The sequence below is a fragment of the Meleagris gallopavo genome, chromosome 1 (assembly GCF_000146605.3).
Source record: "Meleagris gallopavo isolate NT-WF06-2002-E0010 breed Aviagen turkey brand Nicholas breeding stock chromosome 1, Turkey_5.1, whole genome shotgun sequence".
Lineage (NCBI taxonomy): Eukaryota > Metazoa > Chordata > Aves > Galliformes > Phasianidae > Meleagris > Meleagris gallopavo.
The window spans coordinates 9,496,478-9,515,179 of record NC_015011.2 but is presented as its reverse complement, the minus strand read 5'-3'; the positions used below and the strand labels follow the sequence as shown (position 1 = coordinate 9,515,179).

General features: G+C 37.2%; 1 protein-coding gene across 3 annotated transcripts in view; it reads right to left on the bottom strand.

The window, feature by feature from the left end:
* The window catches only part of TBC1D22A (TBC1 domain family member 22A), an 82,623-nt gene that overhangs the window by 55,265 nt on the left and 8,656 nt on the right, over positions 1-18,702 (bottom strand). For all 3 annotated transcript variants that reach the window (XR_002119311.2, XR_002119318.2, XM_019619742.2), the window contains exon 5: positions 51-121. Coding sequence is in view for 1 of the 3 variants with exons in the window: in XM_019619742.2 (XP_019475287.1) it covers positions 51-121 (71 nt within the window). In the remaining 2 variants the exon portion in view is untranslated. The remainder of the gene's footprint in view (positions 1-50; positions 122-18,702) is intronic.

Genomic DNA, 18,702 nt, shown 5'->3' with positions numbered 1-18,702 from the left:
TCTTGAAGAAAGCCATTACTGCTAAACAAAAAGACAAAAGTACAACTTACTGAAAGAAGCTTCCATGCTATGGGACGAACTCGTTTGGGAATTCCAGACCAACTCAATTTCCGTAATTCTTCTATTAAAAGAAAAGTATTTTATGATAACTAAAAAAAATGACTATCAATATACACAGATATATTCAAATTAGTAAAAAGCTGTTATTATTATGTCTTCTTATGAAGTTCAATGAAATCAAATTATATGGCAATTCTAAAGAGTTAAGACAGTGGATAATTACTTCCCATAGGGATAACTGTGATAACAGGCACTGTGTGATGAGGTAGCTTTTTGAATTACTGCCCAGTTGTTGTTTTTTTCTTTTAAATATACTTGCCATATATTAATATGCAAGACAGATTCAGCTTTATTGCATAATAACTTACACAGATCCTAATTAAAAATGAGATTTGCAGTTACATAAGCAGAATGTTCTTTATGTTTGCATGTTGGAATTCAGTTCGTTATGTTTTCATTCTGCATCCTGTATTCCTCTCTCAAAATCTCTTTATCAGACAGCACAGCCATCTAAAGCAATCTGTGAGATTTCACACATTTTTTCTTAAATCTGGTTATTGTGGAAGAAAAAAGTTATAGAAGAATCATTGATAATGTAAAGACAAAAGATGCCTTAAAGTGTCCCTATGAAACAACATTCTTTAGGTATCTACTTCAGATAGTAGCTCTTCTTACTTGGAACAGAAAATTAGGGTAAAAACAAGTTCAAATTATTCTGTGTTCTTTGGCGTGTTAATAAAAGTCATGCATTTCTTTTAATATGCTCATTCCAATTAGTTCTGTATTTTTAAATTCACTATCTATATTCCAGTGAATGTTTTCCAGATTCTGTACTTCAACTAAGTTTTTAAATAAAAAAAGCAGAGAACAAAGTAATTACAATAAGAACTTGTCCACTGAGTGTATTCTGTAGTTTTGTTTTTAAAGTAACAAATTTATATCTTTATAATAGAAGAAAAAATTCAGGGAGAACAAGGTGATACTTTGTTAAAGCAAGAACACATAAATCAAGGTGTTTTGTTTTTGTTGTTTTTGTTTTTTACTATCAATACAAACTTTATTTAGAGTTATATTATGTACAACCAGCAAAATAGGTAACAATTTAGGAATAGCAGATCAAGCATCACTAAAGATAAATTCCAACCTTGTGCAAACCAAAGACTTGAATATCAAATATCAAAAGTATAACAATACACCAAATATGAAGTGACTTATTTGACTTCCAACAAGCTAAAGATTCTTCAGCCACAGAAAAGTATCTTCAGCATCCGTTAAATGCTGAGGCCCAAATTCCTGAGCTCACCTGGTGATTTTTGTACCCCTTTATACTTATGCATCAACATGAACAAGAATATGCATTGGAAGGAAAAACAAATACAAGAAGTCCAAATGTTTCCTGCCTTTCTATAATCTAAAGGCTGTAACAAAAACTACAATCGGAAAAATAAAATCCTACTCAGTTTCACAATGACAAAATAACGTAAAAAGTCAGTATATCGACAACACTTAAATACACCAGAGCTATTAAAGACACAAAAGATTCAGCTCAATGAGTTATTCCCGATGTCATACCACCTTTCTCCAGCTTGGCTGTTTTTTATCACTAACACTGAAATATCATAATGGCTCAGGTTGGAAGGGACCTCAAGGATCATGAATCTCCAACCCCCCTGCCACATGCAGGGCCACCAACCTCCACATTTAATACTAGGCCAGGCTGCCCAGAGCCCCATCCAACCTGGCCTTGAACACCTCCAGGGATGGGGCATCCACAACCTCTCTGGGCAGCCTGTTCCAGCACCTCACCACTCTCTGTAAAGAACTTAAATACCACATTACTGGCAGAGCTTCTAAAACTGAAGTCTAGACAACAGATTTTGCAGGCTGGTTTGTTTGGTGGTGTTCTCCCCTCACAAAGCTTCATTATCTTTATTTAATTCTGTACATTTTGCAATAATGTCTCACCAAAAAGTTTTATCTTGAGGGTTTTGTGTTGTTTTTTGTTTTTTGTTTTATTTTTTTTGTTATTGTTGTTGGCTTTTGTTGTTGGTTCTTTTTTTTGTAAAGGGTTCTTTTCAATCTCCTATTAATAAATTTAATTCTAAGGTAACTTTGCATCATGGGCAATTTTGCTGCCACATCTTTTTGTTTACCAATAATTTTTTGAAAGAAAGTAATCAAATGTGAATGTGATTGTAAACATGATTATTCTTTGAATGTATTTTGTTTTAAAAAGATTTGTCTCAACCTAGAAAAGAATTTCATCTTAGTAGTTTCCTTATACTACAATATAAAATTCATTTTTAACCATCAGCTTGAGAGTTATTGAGTAAAACTATTGTTTCTATTACTTCTCCCTCTGATCTATAAAAAAAAAGAACAAAAAAAAAAACAGGAATTTAGGGGGTTTTGTCCACTTGGCAACTTACAATAGAAACGCATTATTCTTCCACGGCTTACTGAAATAAATACATACAAAGTGTATACGTTGTATCAAAATCAGGAAAAGGAGAGGGAGTTGAAGCTAAACATAAGCAGAATCATCATATGCCTTCAGAAGCACACCGTACTTCTGAACAGCAAATACAAATGGGTAGAAGAAACCCAAAAGCATGCTTTTTATAAAGCCCCAAGGAATCTCAGCAAACTCTTCCCTTGCTCTTCATATATAGGATTTTATTGGCACTGGAAAACTATGGGATGAGCAAAAGAGCAGAAACGGCAAAAAAAAAGTGATACTACTGGAGTTACGGTGTGAGACTGCTAAAGTAACAATGAAAGCAGAACTTGAACAGACTATCAACACTGATTGAGAGGGTAAAGTGTAAGTTGAACGCATTACATCACAGGTAGCACAGCAACTATACTGGAAGCACGCTGTCACTGAAAACAAAGGATTCAAAGGGAAACACACACACACACACACACACACACAAAATAAGCAAATTAATTTCTCCAATAAGAAGTGATTCATGAATGCTGATACTAAATTTCCCGTAGCAGTACTCAGGATCATACATTTAAAGATAATATTTAAGACAAGGGCTGATGTTAAATAGTTTTAAAGGAAAAGACTACTGGATGTCATGAACCATGGGAAAACAGCCACAGATGGATTCTGAAGAAAACCCAAGAATGCACAAGATAGGGAAGAAAATCAAACAAAAAAAGCACACCAACAGCTCTGTCATGACACACAGCAAGACTGTGATACAGAGCACAGCTGGACAGGAACAAGCTTCATTAAGTATAGCTGCAAAGAAAAGCAGATGGACTATTGAAGGAATTAAAAATAAAAATAAAAATCAGGAGAAGATGAAAAGCAAGCAGCCATTTTAAAACAGAAGTCTGAGTGCCTTACCATTTGGAGCAGGCTTTTTGTTTCTCCAGGATTAGCACTGAGGAACTAATTTTTTTTTGAAGGGGCAGACACAGGGAAGAGTTGGTAGGAAACAGAAAAGCACAAAAATAATTCAACAAAGAAATTATTACATTATGGTGGTATTAAGAGATCATCTTCAGAAGATTTTGATCTTTGGCCATATACAGAAATCTATCCAGTAAGCCCAAGTTAAAACAAAGCCTCTGCATTCCAAAGAACAGAAACACCCAGCTTCGTAACAGGTGTCTGGCATGAAGATCAAGGTTAAAAGGCAAACTGTAAATTCCTATTCTACAGTTTAAGATCTTATCAGTTTTGTTAATTTTGCTTAAGCAAGCAGAAGATGGAATTATTAATCTGATTTACATACAATTCAATACCCATCTCATTTCAGTGTGAATCACAGAATCATAGAACAAGTTGGAAGGGACCCACGAGTACCACCACTCCTGGCTCCACAAAGGACCACCCAAGAAATCAGACCCTTCATCTGAGAGCAACATCCGAACACTCCTCAAACTCCAGCTGCTCCAGGCCGTGCCCACTGCCTTGGGCAGCCTGTTCAGTGCCCAGTGCCCTCTGGTGCAGACCCTTTCCCTAACCCCTTTTCTCCCTGCCACAGCTCCATGCCGTTCCCTCGGGCCCTGTCGCTGTCACACAGAGCAGAGCTCAGCGCTGCCCCTCCGCTCCCTGTCAGGAGCTGCAGCCGCCATCAGGCCTCTCCTCAGCTCCTCTGCTCTGGGCTGAGCAAACACAGCGATCTCAGCCACTCCTCACACACCCTGTCCTCCAGACCCTTCCCCATCTTCATATCCCTCCTTTGGACTCTGTCTAATAGCTTTATGTCCCTCTGAAGCTGTGGCACCCACACTGTACCCAGTGCAGGAGATGAGGCCGCACAGTGCAGAGCAGAGCAGGACAAGCCCTCCTCTTGCCTGCTGCACCCCTGGGTACGGTTGGCCCTTTGGGCTGCCAGGGCACACTGCTGGCTCTTAATTTGTCATCAACCAGAACCCCCCTCCAAATCTCTTTCTGCAGGGCTGCTTTCCAGTCTCTCATTCCCCAGCTTATACATACACCTCGGGTTGTCCTGTTTCAGGTACAGAACTTGGCACTTGCTCTCATTAAACTTCATACAGTTGGCAATTGCCCAGCCCTTTAATTTGTCAAGACCTCCCAGCAAGGCCTCTCTACTCTCACAGAAGTCAAGATTGCCACAACAGGCCTGGAACAGGCACTAACACATTAATTCCAGGATTCTCAACACATCCAGCCCAGTGTTCCATTATCAGCGAAGAAACACCACACGAAAGTCCTCCTGACAGCCAAAGCAAGTTTGATTCACACAGTATGGTCTTAACAGGTTTGGTTTTATCATCAGTACAAGATGGCCAATAGGTACTCCCCAAGAATACCTGGTCAAATGATTGCTTATCTTACCCCTTTTGCTATTACTTGATATAATCATCCTTCTACTTTACCCTTCTCTAACTCAGACTTGTCTTAAATTAACATACTACATCAATTACTTCATCACCCAGCAGTCCCAGTTTCACTATACCTTACCTAAGTCTGTTATTTCTGCCATGGTCACCCAGGCATAGGAAAGGACAATGTTACAAAACCAGCAAAGCAACTCACTGTTCCCCTCCAAGTAATGGCATTGTTTGGATATTTCTCACATAATTCGCCCTAAATTATTCATGAAGGACCATCCCCATGTGGTACTAGTTACAATTTCTGTCGTACTTTCACACAGTGGTTGTTTTGTTCAGCAGTTTCTCACATCACATCCAGCAGCTCTTCATGTCCTAGTGAATTAGCTCAGTCTCAAACCCAGGCACAGTCAGCAGCTTGGGGCTTCAGACAAGTGTTCAACACATCTACAACAAGTTTTTATTCTGACCAGGCTTTGGTATCAAGCAAATCCCTGAGCTACTAAGCAGAAAACCCTAAGTAACAGTGTTGCCAGCCATTTTCATCTGAAAGCCAAAAGGGCAGAAAATCTGTCAGAGCAAGCAGAGGCAAGGTAGGCAAATATAAACGATATGAGAAGTATGGTATTCTGTGCACTTTATGAATAAAAAGAGAAAATCTGCCTTAACTAAATACAACATCTAAAAATCACACGTGCATTTCCTCTCTATCTTGGCACATAATAATAAGCTCCAGCGTTAGTTTAATAATAAAAGCCTGAAGTCTTCAAAAGCAGGTGGTCTCCAACTGTGCATCATCATACCACTCCACCAGTCCTTGTGCAGTATTCATGAATACATTTGTTTCACCTCTTATAACTTATTTGTGTTACTGGTGGGCTGACTGAAAGGAAACAGATCCTGTGCATTAATTTACAGCTTTTTCACAAAATCATTTTGCTAAACCTTCAAGTTTATCTACTGATACAACACACTATTTACTAATAAGTAATAAGCATAGCACATATAGTAAATAGAAAGTAGGCTGCAACTGTGAAACTGTATTTGTTGTTTTTATGCAATTTCTCATTCTCACTCTATTGCATTAAGCTCTCTAATACTTCACATTACTATTTTTTCTCCTTCCTAACTTTATTTCAATTCCAGTAGAAATCTAAAAACCCAGCACAAAAATGGGTACCAATCTCTAAAAACAATCCCACAATTGCAAAGAATGTAAACAATTTTTGCAAACAATGCAAAGAAGTAAAAAATATATAAAAATTAAAAAATACAAGCAAAAGCAAGGAAAAAAAAAAAAAAAGGTAAGTCTACTGTCAGAATGAGATAGTGCAGAGCATATGAAATCAGTGACAAATAACCCACGACAAATATACCACATACTGTTAGGTAACTCATTTAAGACCAAAGATTGGAACCATGCAAACCATGAATTGAAATACTGCTTATTTGAGTAAGACTATAAATAGAAATTCCAATACAGCTGAGCTTTCCTTGTATGTTCAGAACCACGCAAGAATAGTTTTAAGAGTTAAAAATATTACACATCTTCAAATGAAACATCTGCTTCAAGAATAAAAATAAATAAATGCTTGTAGCCCTCACTGAAATAACATTCCTTAAAGAGAAAGGAAAAACAGTGTTATATCTCAACAAGTTTTAAGAGAAATCAGTTTTGTTCCTGACACTATTCTGCAATGAACGCAGATTTCCTTCAAGTAAGGAGAGCTTTGTCTTACAGTTCCAAACAATAACATGGATACCGTATGATACTGATTTTAAAAGGTCTTGCTCTTTCTCGAAGTGGGAAAAAAACATACAAGAAGGGCTACACACTTCCAGTTTACAGCACAGCACTTAATTTGAAACAGATCCTTGGAATAGTGCTCCACAGCGTAGGGGCAAAAAGCTGCCCACGTCCTTCCACGCTGAACATAACTGTTTATGGTCCTCTGCCACAGCATTTTCCTCTCTGGGTGCTCCTTTACACCTGGGTTGTCTGCTGGGCCTACAAAACGTTTGGCTATGTTCCTTCTCCAAACATATTTGGGAAAACAATCACCTGCTAGCTTTAAATATTCTGCAAGGTGTTTCTCTCAAACTTTTCTAGCAGTGTTTCCCTGCACTGACAGGACTGACACGCTGTTCTACTCCCCTTATTTGCTTTTTTGGAGACTGTTTTCTTGCATTTCATAATCTTTATTATCTTAAAATTAATAATCTCTACTTTGTTGTCATGTCATACAAAATCCTTCTGAATTTCTCTCAAGGCTTTTATTTCTGTTTTTGCTTCCATAAGTGGTATGGTAATTGCTTTCAGTACAGGATGTTAGACAGATGATTGCACAATAGAGATTTAAGTTAGTTTCATCATACACCATTAGCCCTTGGTATGTAATAACCCCATTTTTGTGCAAACAATGGCTGCTGTTATATTTTACAGTCTTCCAAAATTCCAGAATCTCAGGTTATTCCAACAATGTATAAAAGTCTGGTTGTAATTTTTCATTACAGCAAGCTCAACAAGCATTCTCCAACTGACAAATAGCACACATTACAACTGAAAGAGATTATGCATGAATTCTTATCAGGTGTAGCAGTAAGCTTTCATGCTTATTACCCAAAAAGCATACAGTCTGACTCCTGTGCATCGCAATTGCTAAAGCATCAATTCACATTATGCTTTCCCTTGAAGGTTCAACACCATCCAAACAGAAGGAGAGAAAAAAAAAAAGGAAGAAAGAATAAAAGAGAAATCCTGTCCTTCTCAACAAAAGCAAGGGGAAAAAAAAAGATACTCTAAAGCCACTCAGTCTTAACACTGTTATTGCAGTACAATAAACACGCCTCAGGTAACAAGAAAAGTAAGAACAAACCAGAGCATATATACAAAATACCATTTTAGATGAAAAATTGGCAGTGGAGCTAGGTTCTAACAACACTGTTAAAATACATGAATTACACGCATGCTTTATTTGAAACACATGTAGAAGATGTGCTTTATCCTTAAAAATTTCCCATTAGATCATTTTGTAATTTCAAATGATAACATGTAATTGAAGTGCCTGCATTCATACTCAACTTAAGATCTGTGAGTCTCCATTAAAAAACAAGCTAAGAAGTATGAAATCATTATGATCATTATGTTTTTATCTCAGAACTAAAATACTATGTTCCAGTCTGTAAGATGGCACTTCGCCACAATATTTTGATCCAGGTTGCGTTAGCTTTTCTTTTAAACACTTGGTTCTTCTTTTTTCCCTCCCTTGTCTCTTGTTGAAGACTTTCCCAACTAGCAGTGCTAAGTACTCTCATATTCTATAATACCTTGAAACAGAAAATCCATCTGAAGTAATATATAAGTAGTGAAGCTAATAATACAACTGAAGTTGCATTCTAACTATAATAAATGATAAAATTACTGCTTTTTAAAATACACAAGTTTCATACTGGCCAATACGTAATACACAGATCATTCAAGGGAGCACACTGTTAGAAATTAATTGATCAAGAACACAAAAGAAACTCAAAAATAAACGAAGTCAGAAGCACAACTCAAGGCAAATAACTCCAAGAAGGTCTTATGCAAAGAAAAAAGCCATTCATTTAGACATCTGAGAAGAATGTGTTTCCATGTCCAAAGAAGAAACTAGAAAAGCACTGTTAGAAAACAGTTAAGATGTTGTTCTTATAAACAGCCTTGACACAATTAAAGTCAAGATATTAGCTCCCCTGACATCCCATGCTGAACCCTTTCTGACATACAGCAAATATTCTATGCATGCTCCAGCGTCCAGCCTTCAGCAGTGTCACCAGAGCTACGTGGCTCTTGATGGCCTCAGAAGCTCAGTACCCTGGGACACATCTCAGTTTCAAAAATACTTGAGAGTTCATAGCTGCTTATACTACAGATAGCACGTATCTGGAAGCAAACATACAAAAAGGCTGGAAAAGTGAAGCGCTGCTTTTCTAACCTGTGCCAGCTGTCTCCATGGTGAAGCTGCTTCCCCTCCAAACCATCCACCAAAATTTTCACTTCCTTCCTTTCCTGAAAAATATCTCCCTCTCCCCCAAGTATGACATTATTCCAACTGATTCACAAAACAGAAGGATGAATGTCAGTGAACGGTGCAAAAATAACAAGAATGAATTCCAACTAATGTAAGGACACCAAAAATAACGTGTTAAGAAAAAGCAGGCAAACTGAAAGACAAAGTCAGATGGCACAGCTGGAACCTCCGGCCTACCAAAATACTCCAGCTATTTCATTCTTAGTTAGTCCTCAACATTTTAGCTTTTTTTTTTTCCCCCTCTCCTCATTTTAGTAATACTAGAACACCAACCCATACTAATATCAAAGGACTTAACTTTAGCAAGTGCATCTATCTCAACTTAGCTTTCAATATTCATTTATGGCTTCACATCTCAACATTTTCACCCCTTTACATGGGCAGCCTGACTTCATCAAGAAATTAATCTCTCCATAACTTAGAGAAACAATTCCGCTCAGAAACAAGTGTCATCAGGTCTTGGTTTTCTCAGTAACAGCACATTATAAAATGCTTTTCAAAATTAAGATTTTACAGTACAGCAAGCTTCAAAACTGTAATTGGAATATAATTACGTTTAGACCATTACCAGAGAGTATTTCAGTAGCATTTTAAAAGAATAAAAGGTAACTACATGGACAAAGGGTTAAACAATACCTAAAGGAAGGGAAATTACATACAGTACCTAGAATAAAATTAATAAATACTGGCTTGATGTTAAGCTTTCCCTTATCAAACAAATTCCAAAAAGCAACAGTATAACTTCAGATTTTAATCATTACTTTTTGTTGTCTTGAGTACAGCAGTATAGCAGCACAGATGTGAAGGTGTAGCTCTCAAACTTGGAAATTCATATCTTGTAAAAAGCCTGTATGACTGTGCACATACACCTCACAGTTAGCAACCCTTCAAATCAAGGTATTAGAAGAAATCCATCCTCAACCAACACTTGCAGGGCACCAAGGAAATGTACTTATATTAGAAACTTGTTCTCTGTTTAGTATCTAATTAAGCATTAAATTATTTGTCATTGGTTGAAAGGTTAGATTATCCCTATTCAAAGCATAATTTCAATTTATTGTCATTATACTAACTCCTTTCCCATATAGACTTGCCAGGGAATTAGTTGTCACAGTTATGAGCTGAAAACATGCTTCCCAGCACAGGATTTCTTCAGAGCTTTAATGCCACCTACAAATCAGGCATGTATTTTCAATTAAAATAGCACTGCAAAATATCCTTGCTTCAATAAAATCAACATTTTCTCAAAATTCCAGAATACTGAAGTAACTTATTTTATTATCTCCAAAACGAGCAGCTGCAAAAAACTTTCACCACAGTCATGACAATGTGCTAAAGATGCAAGCACAGAAATAAGTTTAACCTACTGGTTCAGAGTTGAAATGAGAGCAATATTTGTAAAACTCTTCATGAAAACTGTCTCACTCTCTTCATTTTCTGAAGCAACACTGTGAAGCCCAATTAGTGCTTTCTCTTTGAGCTGACCCATCATTTTACATAATTCTGTGACCAATCAATACATTTATAAAACCCCACAAACTTTACACCAAAAAAAACCTCTCCATTTGCTACCACTATGCAACTGGCACTTCTGCCTATGAGACAGCATTTAATTTGCAGAAACACTGCTGAGATTGGAGGTCTTATTATGAAGGGATAATAACACTTTATATAAATGTCTCAAATTGGCATAATTAATTTCATTTTAGAAAAAAATGTTTTTATCTGGTAGTACAATACATTCAAGCACATACTTGTTCTCTCTGAAGTTGAAAATGTTTAGAGCAATTACTCTAAAGGAAATCTTATGACACTATGCTTTTAGAGTAGCTTATGTAAAGATTCTTCATATTCCATAAATATTTCACAGGGCATAATACAAAGAAAACACACCCTTTACAGGCTTTCTAACCCCAGGAACTATTAATGCAGCTACAACCCATCACAACTAACAAACATATAGGGAAACAACAAAGCCTGCAAGTATTTCTCTTGGAACTACATGTTCATCATTCTACCAGTTACAAATAGATAAATAAAATAAATCATGAGATATTAAAGGAGTTCTAAACTTCCCTATGTGCATTATTCATTTTTGATACAGCTGTTATTTCACTGAGGTTACTGTAATCGGCTACATGAAGCAATGGCCTGCATGAACAATTTCACAATAGATATGATAAACTAGATTTACATGTTTTATGTCCCTATAACACAAATTCCTTGGATAATTTAACTATACAAAGCTGGAAAATTCTTTCAAGATCACAGATTCATGGAACTGTAGCTCCCCCAACCGCACATTATAATGCAGGCAGAACATATAGGAAAAAAAAAGCTTTAATAAAGGGCTTGTTATTACTATGGCAACCACAGCAACTGGTTTCTAAAATGAATAATAGCTCTGTTAGGAGCTTCATTAAATTTTTTTTCAGGCAAACACTGCCCTTCATCTTCTCAATGGAACAAAGAGTTATTCTGAAAGCATGCAAAAACCAGAAAATAAAGTCCAAGCCAATGTTCTAAATACATGCTAAGACCCTTCTTAGGATCTTTGCTAGAAGGAAGCAGGAAAGTACAATTTGTTAGGTATTTTTTGTAAAGAGTTGGAGGAGCAGAAGATGAGATTCGTAAGAGAAAGCAAGTGAACAGAAGATTAGGAAAACAAAGACAAACTGAAGAGTACTAAACCCACTAAGAAATAAACTCAACAGTTGAAGACACAATGTAAATACTGAGTCTCAGAAACAGTACACTTACCCACAAGAGTTTCTCCCACTTAAAAAAAAAATTAAAACAAAAACCTGAGAGTTACATATCTCCTTTCTCTCCGTCATTTCCCTCAGTACCTTTGGCTAAAGAAGAAAACTGAGTAAGCGCTACAGAATAAAGAGGATCCTGCCTGTGCAAAGAATCTCACCTGGAGTATGTCTAATGGACTAGAGCTACACTCTTGAATGAGATGAAAGAATTGATTTAGTCACCCAAAACAATTAACATTTCAAATAATGAACTCCACACAGGAGTCTGGCATGTTAGCATTACCAACTTGTGAGAAGAACTAACGTGTGATTATCAGCTCAAAGTGAGAAGACCACTGGGATTGCAATGCATTCCTCCTAAATGTTTCATGGATTAGTGGAGACAGGAAATAAGGCTGAGTTTCAGCTTGTGACCAAAACTGAAGGAGCTGAAGAAATTAAACTTAGCTCATAATTCACATAAAGTGAAAAACTGCATATTTACGGAGAGAAGTCCTTTTACTGTCATCTGAAATGCCAGCAGTAACCAAGCACAAGCATCCAGCTGTCAAAGAACCTTGTCTATGCCTACCCTGAACATAAGACTTGCAGTAGAATCACTGAAGTAAAGAATCAAAATTACATCAGTAAGAGCTACAAACTGTTTAAACATTCAGGAAAAGGCTTAAAAGCTTTTCTCTTATTTCCCATCTCTATTACAACAAATTCCTTTAAGCTTTTTTTTTTTTTTTAAAATCACCAAACAACACAAGTTTTCCTCAACTGACTGCGAACGTTCTTTGCATCACAAGAGCAGTTTTCCATTAGTAAAAAGAAGCATGAGGCCATTTCTAACCAATAATCATTACCACTAAGGTTCCCTTATTGGTGACAAAACCTTATCTGACATGTGAAACACTCTTAATTAAATCGCTTTTGTAATTTGTAGAAGAATATCCTGTTACCATGACATTTTAAAAATCAAATAAAGGTACACAACAGGAAGTTGGATGATAATTTTGGATGGTATTTTAATGACAGCAATCTCATAGCATCAGTTGAAAATTAAATCCTCGCTGTAATGCTCAATGTTCAAGTCTACTTGGAAAGAGAGTTAGTAAAATCTTGCTGAAAAGATGAGCAGTTCAAAAGATTATGTTAAAAATCACACGGTACGTGCATGGCATCCAGGGGATCAGGCCTAGCAGCACGGGTTCATGAAAGGCAGATCGTGCTTGACCAACCTCATTTCCTTCTACAACTGGGTGACCAGACTGGTAGATGAGGGAAAGGCTGTTGATGTAGCCTACCTAGACTTCAGCAAAGCCTTTGACACAGTCTCTCACAGGATTCTTCTGGGGAAACTGGCTGCCCGTGGTCTGGACAGGTATACACTTCTTTGGGTAAGAAACTGGCTAGAGGGCTGTGCCCAATGGGTAGTGGTAAATGGAGTCCAGCTGGTGACCCTTTTCAAGTGGTGTCCTCCAGGGGTTGGTACTGGGGCCCATCTTATTTAATATCTTCATTGATGACCTAAATGACAGGATTGAGTGCACCCTCAGTAAGTTTGCAGATGACACCAAGTTGGGAGGTGGTGTGGATCTGCCTGAGTGTAGGGAGGCCCTACAGAGGGATCTAGATAAGCTGGATCGCTGGGCTGAGGTGAATGGAATGAGGTTCAACAAGGCCGAGTGCCAGGTCCTGCTCTTTGGCCAGTATAACTCCATGCAGCGTTATCGGCTTGGGGCTGAGTCGCTGGATGATCGTGAAGAAGAAAGGGACCTGGGGGTGTTGGTTGATTCTTGGCTGAACATGGGCCAACAGTGTGCCCAGGTGGCCAAGAGGGACAACAGCATCTGGCCTGCATTAGAAATAGTGTGGCCAGCAGGAGCAAGGAGGTGATCGTCCCCCTGTACTCTGGTGAGGCCACACCTTGAGTATTGTGTTCAGTTTTGGGCCCCTCACTACAAAAAGACATTGAGGCCCTGAAGCGTGTCCAGAGAAGGGCAACGAAACTGGTGAATGGTCTGGAGCACAAGTCTTATGAGGAGTGGCTGAGGGAGCTGGGATTGTTTAGTCTGGAGAAGAGGAGGCTCAGGGGAGACCTCATTGCACTCTACAACTTCCTGAAGAGAGGCTGGGATGAGGAGGGGTTTGGCCTCTTCTCCCAGGCAACAAACAAGACTCAGGGAAATGGCCACAAGTTGTATCAGAGAAGGTTTATGTTAGACATGAGGAAATACTTTTTCCTCTCAGAAAGTGGTCAGGCACTGGAATGGCTGCCCAGGGAGGTGGTAGAGTCGCCGTCCCTGGTAGTGTTCAAGAGGTGCCTGGATGAGGAGCTACGAGACATGGTTTAGTGCTTGTGGTAGCAGTGGTGATGAGAAGACAGTTGGACTAGATGATCTTACAGGTCGTTTCCAACCTTGTGATTCTATGATTCTATGAAATCTATTTACTTTTGAGTGGTGTTCAGATCAATGGTTTTAATCTAGAATGTCTTCCATAGGCTTCAACACAATAGAGAACCAGTTTTACTCCTTACACTGCGCTGCTGCAATTAATAAAACTGATAATAGCTCCTCAATTTCCTTAAGTTATTTCCTGAAAGAAGTCCAGGAAATAAGTACTAGTGTTCTTCTATCAAGTCAACGATGTATCACATTCATACTAAGTAATACCAAATGTGAATGCTGATGAAGAAGGGCACGGAGAAGCAAAGATTTAGGATAGCGACTCATTTTCCAAAACTATAAAAAAGGAGAAGATTCTTGTTTGTTAATGGGATCAGTAGTTCTTCAATCTTCGTGGCTTTTGTGTGGTTTTATTTTATTGTTTTGCTACTGTTTTTTTTCTCCAATAAAAAACTTAATTTACAATAGATAGTGTATCAAACAGGAAAGTTTGATCAAATCAAAATAATCGATCTGTTTATAAACAGAAATGCAACTACCCAAATCTAAGTTTTTCTGCCCCAACAACGTGTTGATTCCAACTACAATTTTGGTCCATCCACTTCCAGGAATTATTTCTTGGTTGACCAATTTCCATCAGGTTAAATATAATCAAAACATAAATGTTTAACACAACCCGAAAAGAATGCCAGAACTAAATACCATCATGCGATTCAGTAGCAACCTCCCTTGAGACTGAACAAAGCTTACAATTCAAACTGATTCAATCTATATGATGCCAGACAACTGATACCTGATGCTACTATATGTTCAAGCAATGCTAAATATGAAAACTAATACTGTAGAGTTTCCACTAGACTGCAGTCAGACTGGATACTGAAAAATGTATTTTTGCTTTTATATTACCATGCATTCTGATCCCTGATTGAACAAAAATAAATTTACACAAACCTTGGTGTTACTGTGAGAGAAAAGGAAATGATACCTGTAAAGCCTTCCATAAAATAAAGAGCTATTTAAATGTCAGCGCACCACAAATTTTACAACCATATGTAACAAAAATGAGGCCAACGCAGGTAATTATTGATGTTTTCAGATCAAATAGATAAACTTATAACTAGCTCAGTTCTGGAGGTTACAAGGCAAATACGCATCGCTTCTCTAACTGCCCCCATGTATTCTACAGCAAAAATAATGATGTTCTTCACTCTTTCCTAGCTAGACTGGACCACCACAAAAGAAATGATTCTGGCACTCCATTTAGCACTGGTGCAGCCTCACTTTGAGTACTATGACCAGTAGGATAAGGTAGGTGATTGCCCCTCTCTACCTGCCCTTATGAGGACCCACATGGAGGACTCTGTCCAAGACTTTGGCCCTCAGCACAAGGACGTGGAGTTGATGGAGTGGGTTCAGAGCAAGGTCACAAACCTCATCATAGGGCTGGAACACCCCTCTTACAAAGAAGGTTAAGGGAGCTCTGGTTGATAAGTCTGAAGAATAGAAAGCACTGGAGAGACCTCACTGTGGCCTTCCAATACTCAAAGAGAGCTAATAAACAGGAGGGAGATCAACAACTTCTTGCAATCATAAAATCATTTGAGTTGAAGGAACCTTTAAAGGTCATCTAGTCCAATCCCAGTTCACAGAGACATCACTTTTATATTTATATAAGTTATATTTTTATATATGTTATAATTATATTCAATTATTCATATAATTTTATATAAATTATATATAGAATTCAGGTTTACATATTCATATAAATACATATATTTAAAAATATGTATTTTACATATTTGAATACAAATATAAACCTTAGATCTGAAATCAGAGATATTACAGAAAGAAGAAACACAGGGAAGTAAAACATAAGAAAATATTAGAAAAACCACCACATTCACTGCTCTAACACTGTTTGAACACACTTTCATCTACTCCTAAGAAATATTAAAAACCACTTAAATACAGAAATATACTGACTTGTCTCTACCTGCAATAAAATGTAAGAAAGGGGAGATTAATAAGACCAAGAAGGAAAATAATCAAACTCCAAGGTGCTGAAATAGTGTTTCATTTTCAATGGCTTTTATATATCGTTTAGCTCTTAAGCAGAGATTACGAATTTGAATTTCTTTACACACTATATTCAGTTATAAATTCTGGATTTATTTAAACGTAGTCTAAATATCAGCCAAGTAAACTTTGAGAATATATGATAGATGCAAAATATGAAATGAAACTATTAACAAAAAATATCATGAATTATAAATAGCCAAAAGGGTCTTTTTCAGTTAAATCAAGCTGGCTAAAAAATAGCTGTTCATTTCCAGCAACCTTTTCAAAACAAAAATAAAAAAAACCTTAAAAATAATGCAAAAAGAAATTGAGAGCAGTTAAGGACAGCAAAAACAGTATTTAAGTGTAGAATGTGTAAACTGAGGTTTTCAACATATGAAGAGAGACAACAAAAGAAAAAGATGCCAACCTTTTTTTCAGGTGTAAAGTAGGAAAAAGAGTGAAGGGAAGAGAAAACTGCAGGAAGTTTTCCAGTGTAACTACGACACAGAGCACAATAGGAGAGATAGAAATTAGGATAGTATTAATAATGCCATAAGAGGGATCATTAATAGCAAAAAAAAAGTTCACATTTTTTTGTTCAGTTTAGGAATATGATGTTTTGTATGTCAATAGCTACTATGTAATGCAACATCAATCACATATCCTGAAAAAAGGAGAAACAACTTTTCCAGAGACAAACTATGCAAAATTCTTTCAGAAACTGTTTAAAAAAAAAACAACAAAAACTTATGTCACCTAGTTACAAAAAAATGATTAATTATTACGTTGAAATTGAAATATCCAACCAAAGCAGTAATGCTGGGGAAGTTAAACTTCACGTAGTCATGAAATTACACGCTATTACATCAAAGCATGGAAAATACAAATTAAATGCAGAAAACAATACAAGAAAATATGTAAGGATATGTAAGGATGCTTAATTAAGAAAAAATAAAAATCCTTTCTGAAGGCCACTGAAAGAATACCGACCTTTGAGTTTGTTTTGTGTGGATTTGGTTTTGTTTTTTTTTGGGGGGAGGGGAGAGGAGGGGTTGGTTTGTTGTTTCTTTGGGTTTGCTTTTTTATTATTATTATTATTTCTTAGCTGAAATGCATGCTCTGCATGTTCTGCAGAAAAGCTGACTGGCACAGAGAGAATACTTTTCAATGATAGCAGTTTGAAAAATAGATATGACTAACAGCACATCACAACAAGAAGGGGCAGGACAGAATTTGTTACTTTTGTCCAACACAGCAACAAACTGGAAGAAGAATATATACCTAAATGATCAACTGTACGTGACTGAAAACTACAGGAGGCAATAAAACTCTAAGTGACATAGATGGGCCAAGAATATAAAGACAAATGGCTAAGCAGTTCAGTGCAGAAAAATTAATGAGGCTAGGAAGAAAATTAATCAGGTTCACTTCAATGAATATTTTGTACAGTTATTTAATTTTTTCCAATAACATCAGTTTGACAAACACTTTTAGAGGACAGCAGAATGCTGTTGCAGACTACTACCTTTATCAACCATAAACAAATAAAAATTATAATTGATGTGTTCAATAAGGTTTAATATACATTCTAAATTGTATAAACAATTCTAAGCACACAAAAAAAAATAAACCCTACTTTTCAAGTTCCTTCTCAACCTCTCTAAGCTGCTTTGGAGTCCCCTCCACTCCTGTTATAGCAATCATCTGCAAGAGATTCTGAAAACAAGAGGCCACCTTAATTCAGTAAGGCAAAATCCTCTACAAAGAAAGGCAGGACTTTACATGAAGTAAATCTAAATCAGGTTGACTATGAAGCAAGAATGAGCATAGATAGATGGTACAGAACAACTAGGGTAAATTGCTGTCTCTCAGCAACCTGCCCTGCAGTACCATGAGTGGAAGACTACACATTGGCCCTACAATCTATTTTGCAGTTGTGTATTGAGCACAGTTGTATTGCTATCTCCAGTCCTATCCTGCTTCCTGAATTTGCACTCAGCATATATCAACGTGATTCTAATAGATGGCAATCAGTCCTCAAGTCATTCTCCAAATTGCTTCTCACAGCAGGTTCCTTCTACCAGCCCACACTTCTTGCAACGATGTGATTCAGCTTGTTAGGCAGCTTTCACTTCATAACTCTGCCATTAGCTCCCTATTCTTTGCATTACATTAATACTTAGAGGTGCAAAGGCTCTTGACTGTTTCTCTCCTGTAGCACAAACAATATACCTAGAAGCATGTGACAGCATCAGCGGACAAAGGAATGGTAACTGATGTCATCTACCTGGACCAGTGCTCTTCAACATCTTTATTAGTGACACAGATGGTAGAATTGAGTGTACCTTCAGTGTGTTTGCTGATGACACCAAGCTGAATGGTGCAGCTGACACAGTAGAAGAGAAGGACGCCATGCACAGGGACCCAAAGACAAAACCACACGCAGAAACTTTGAGAATGGCTCTGTCATCATATATTTGTGTAGTAACTACCAGAGGATCCCATCTCTGATAACTGTACATTCCCAGCACATTATTT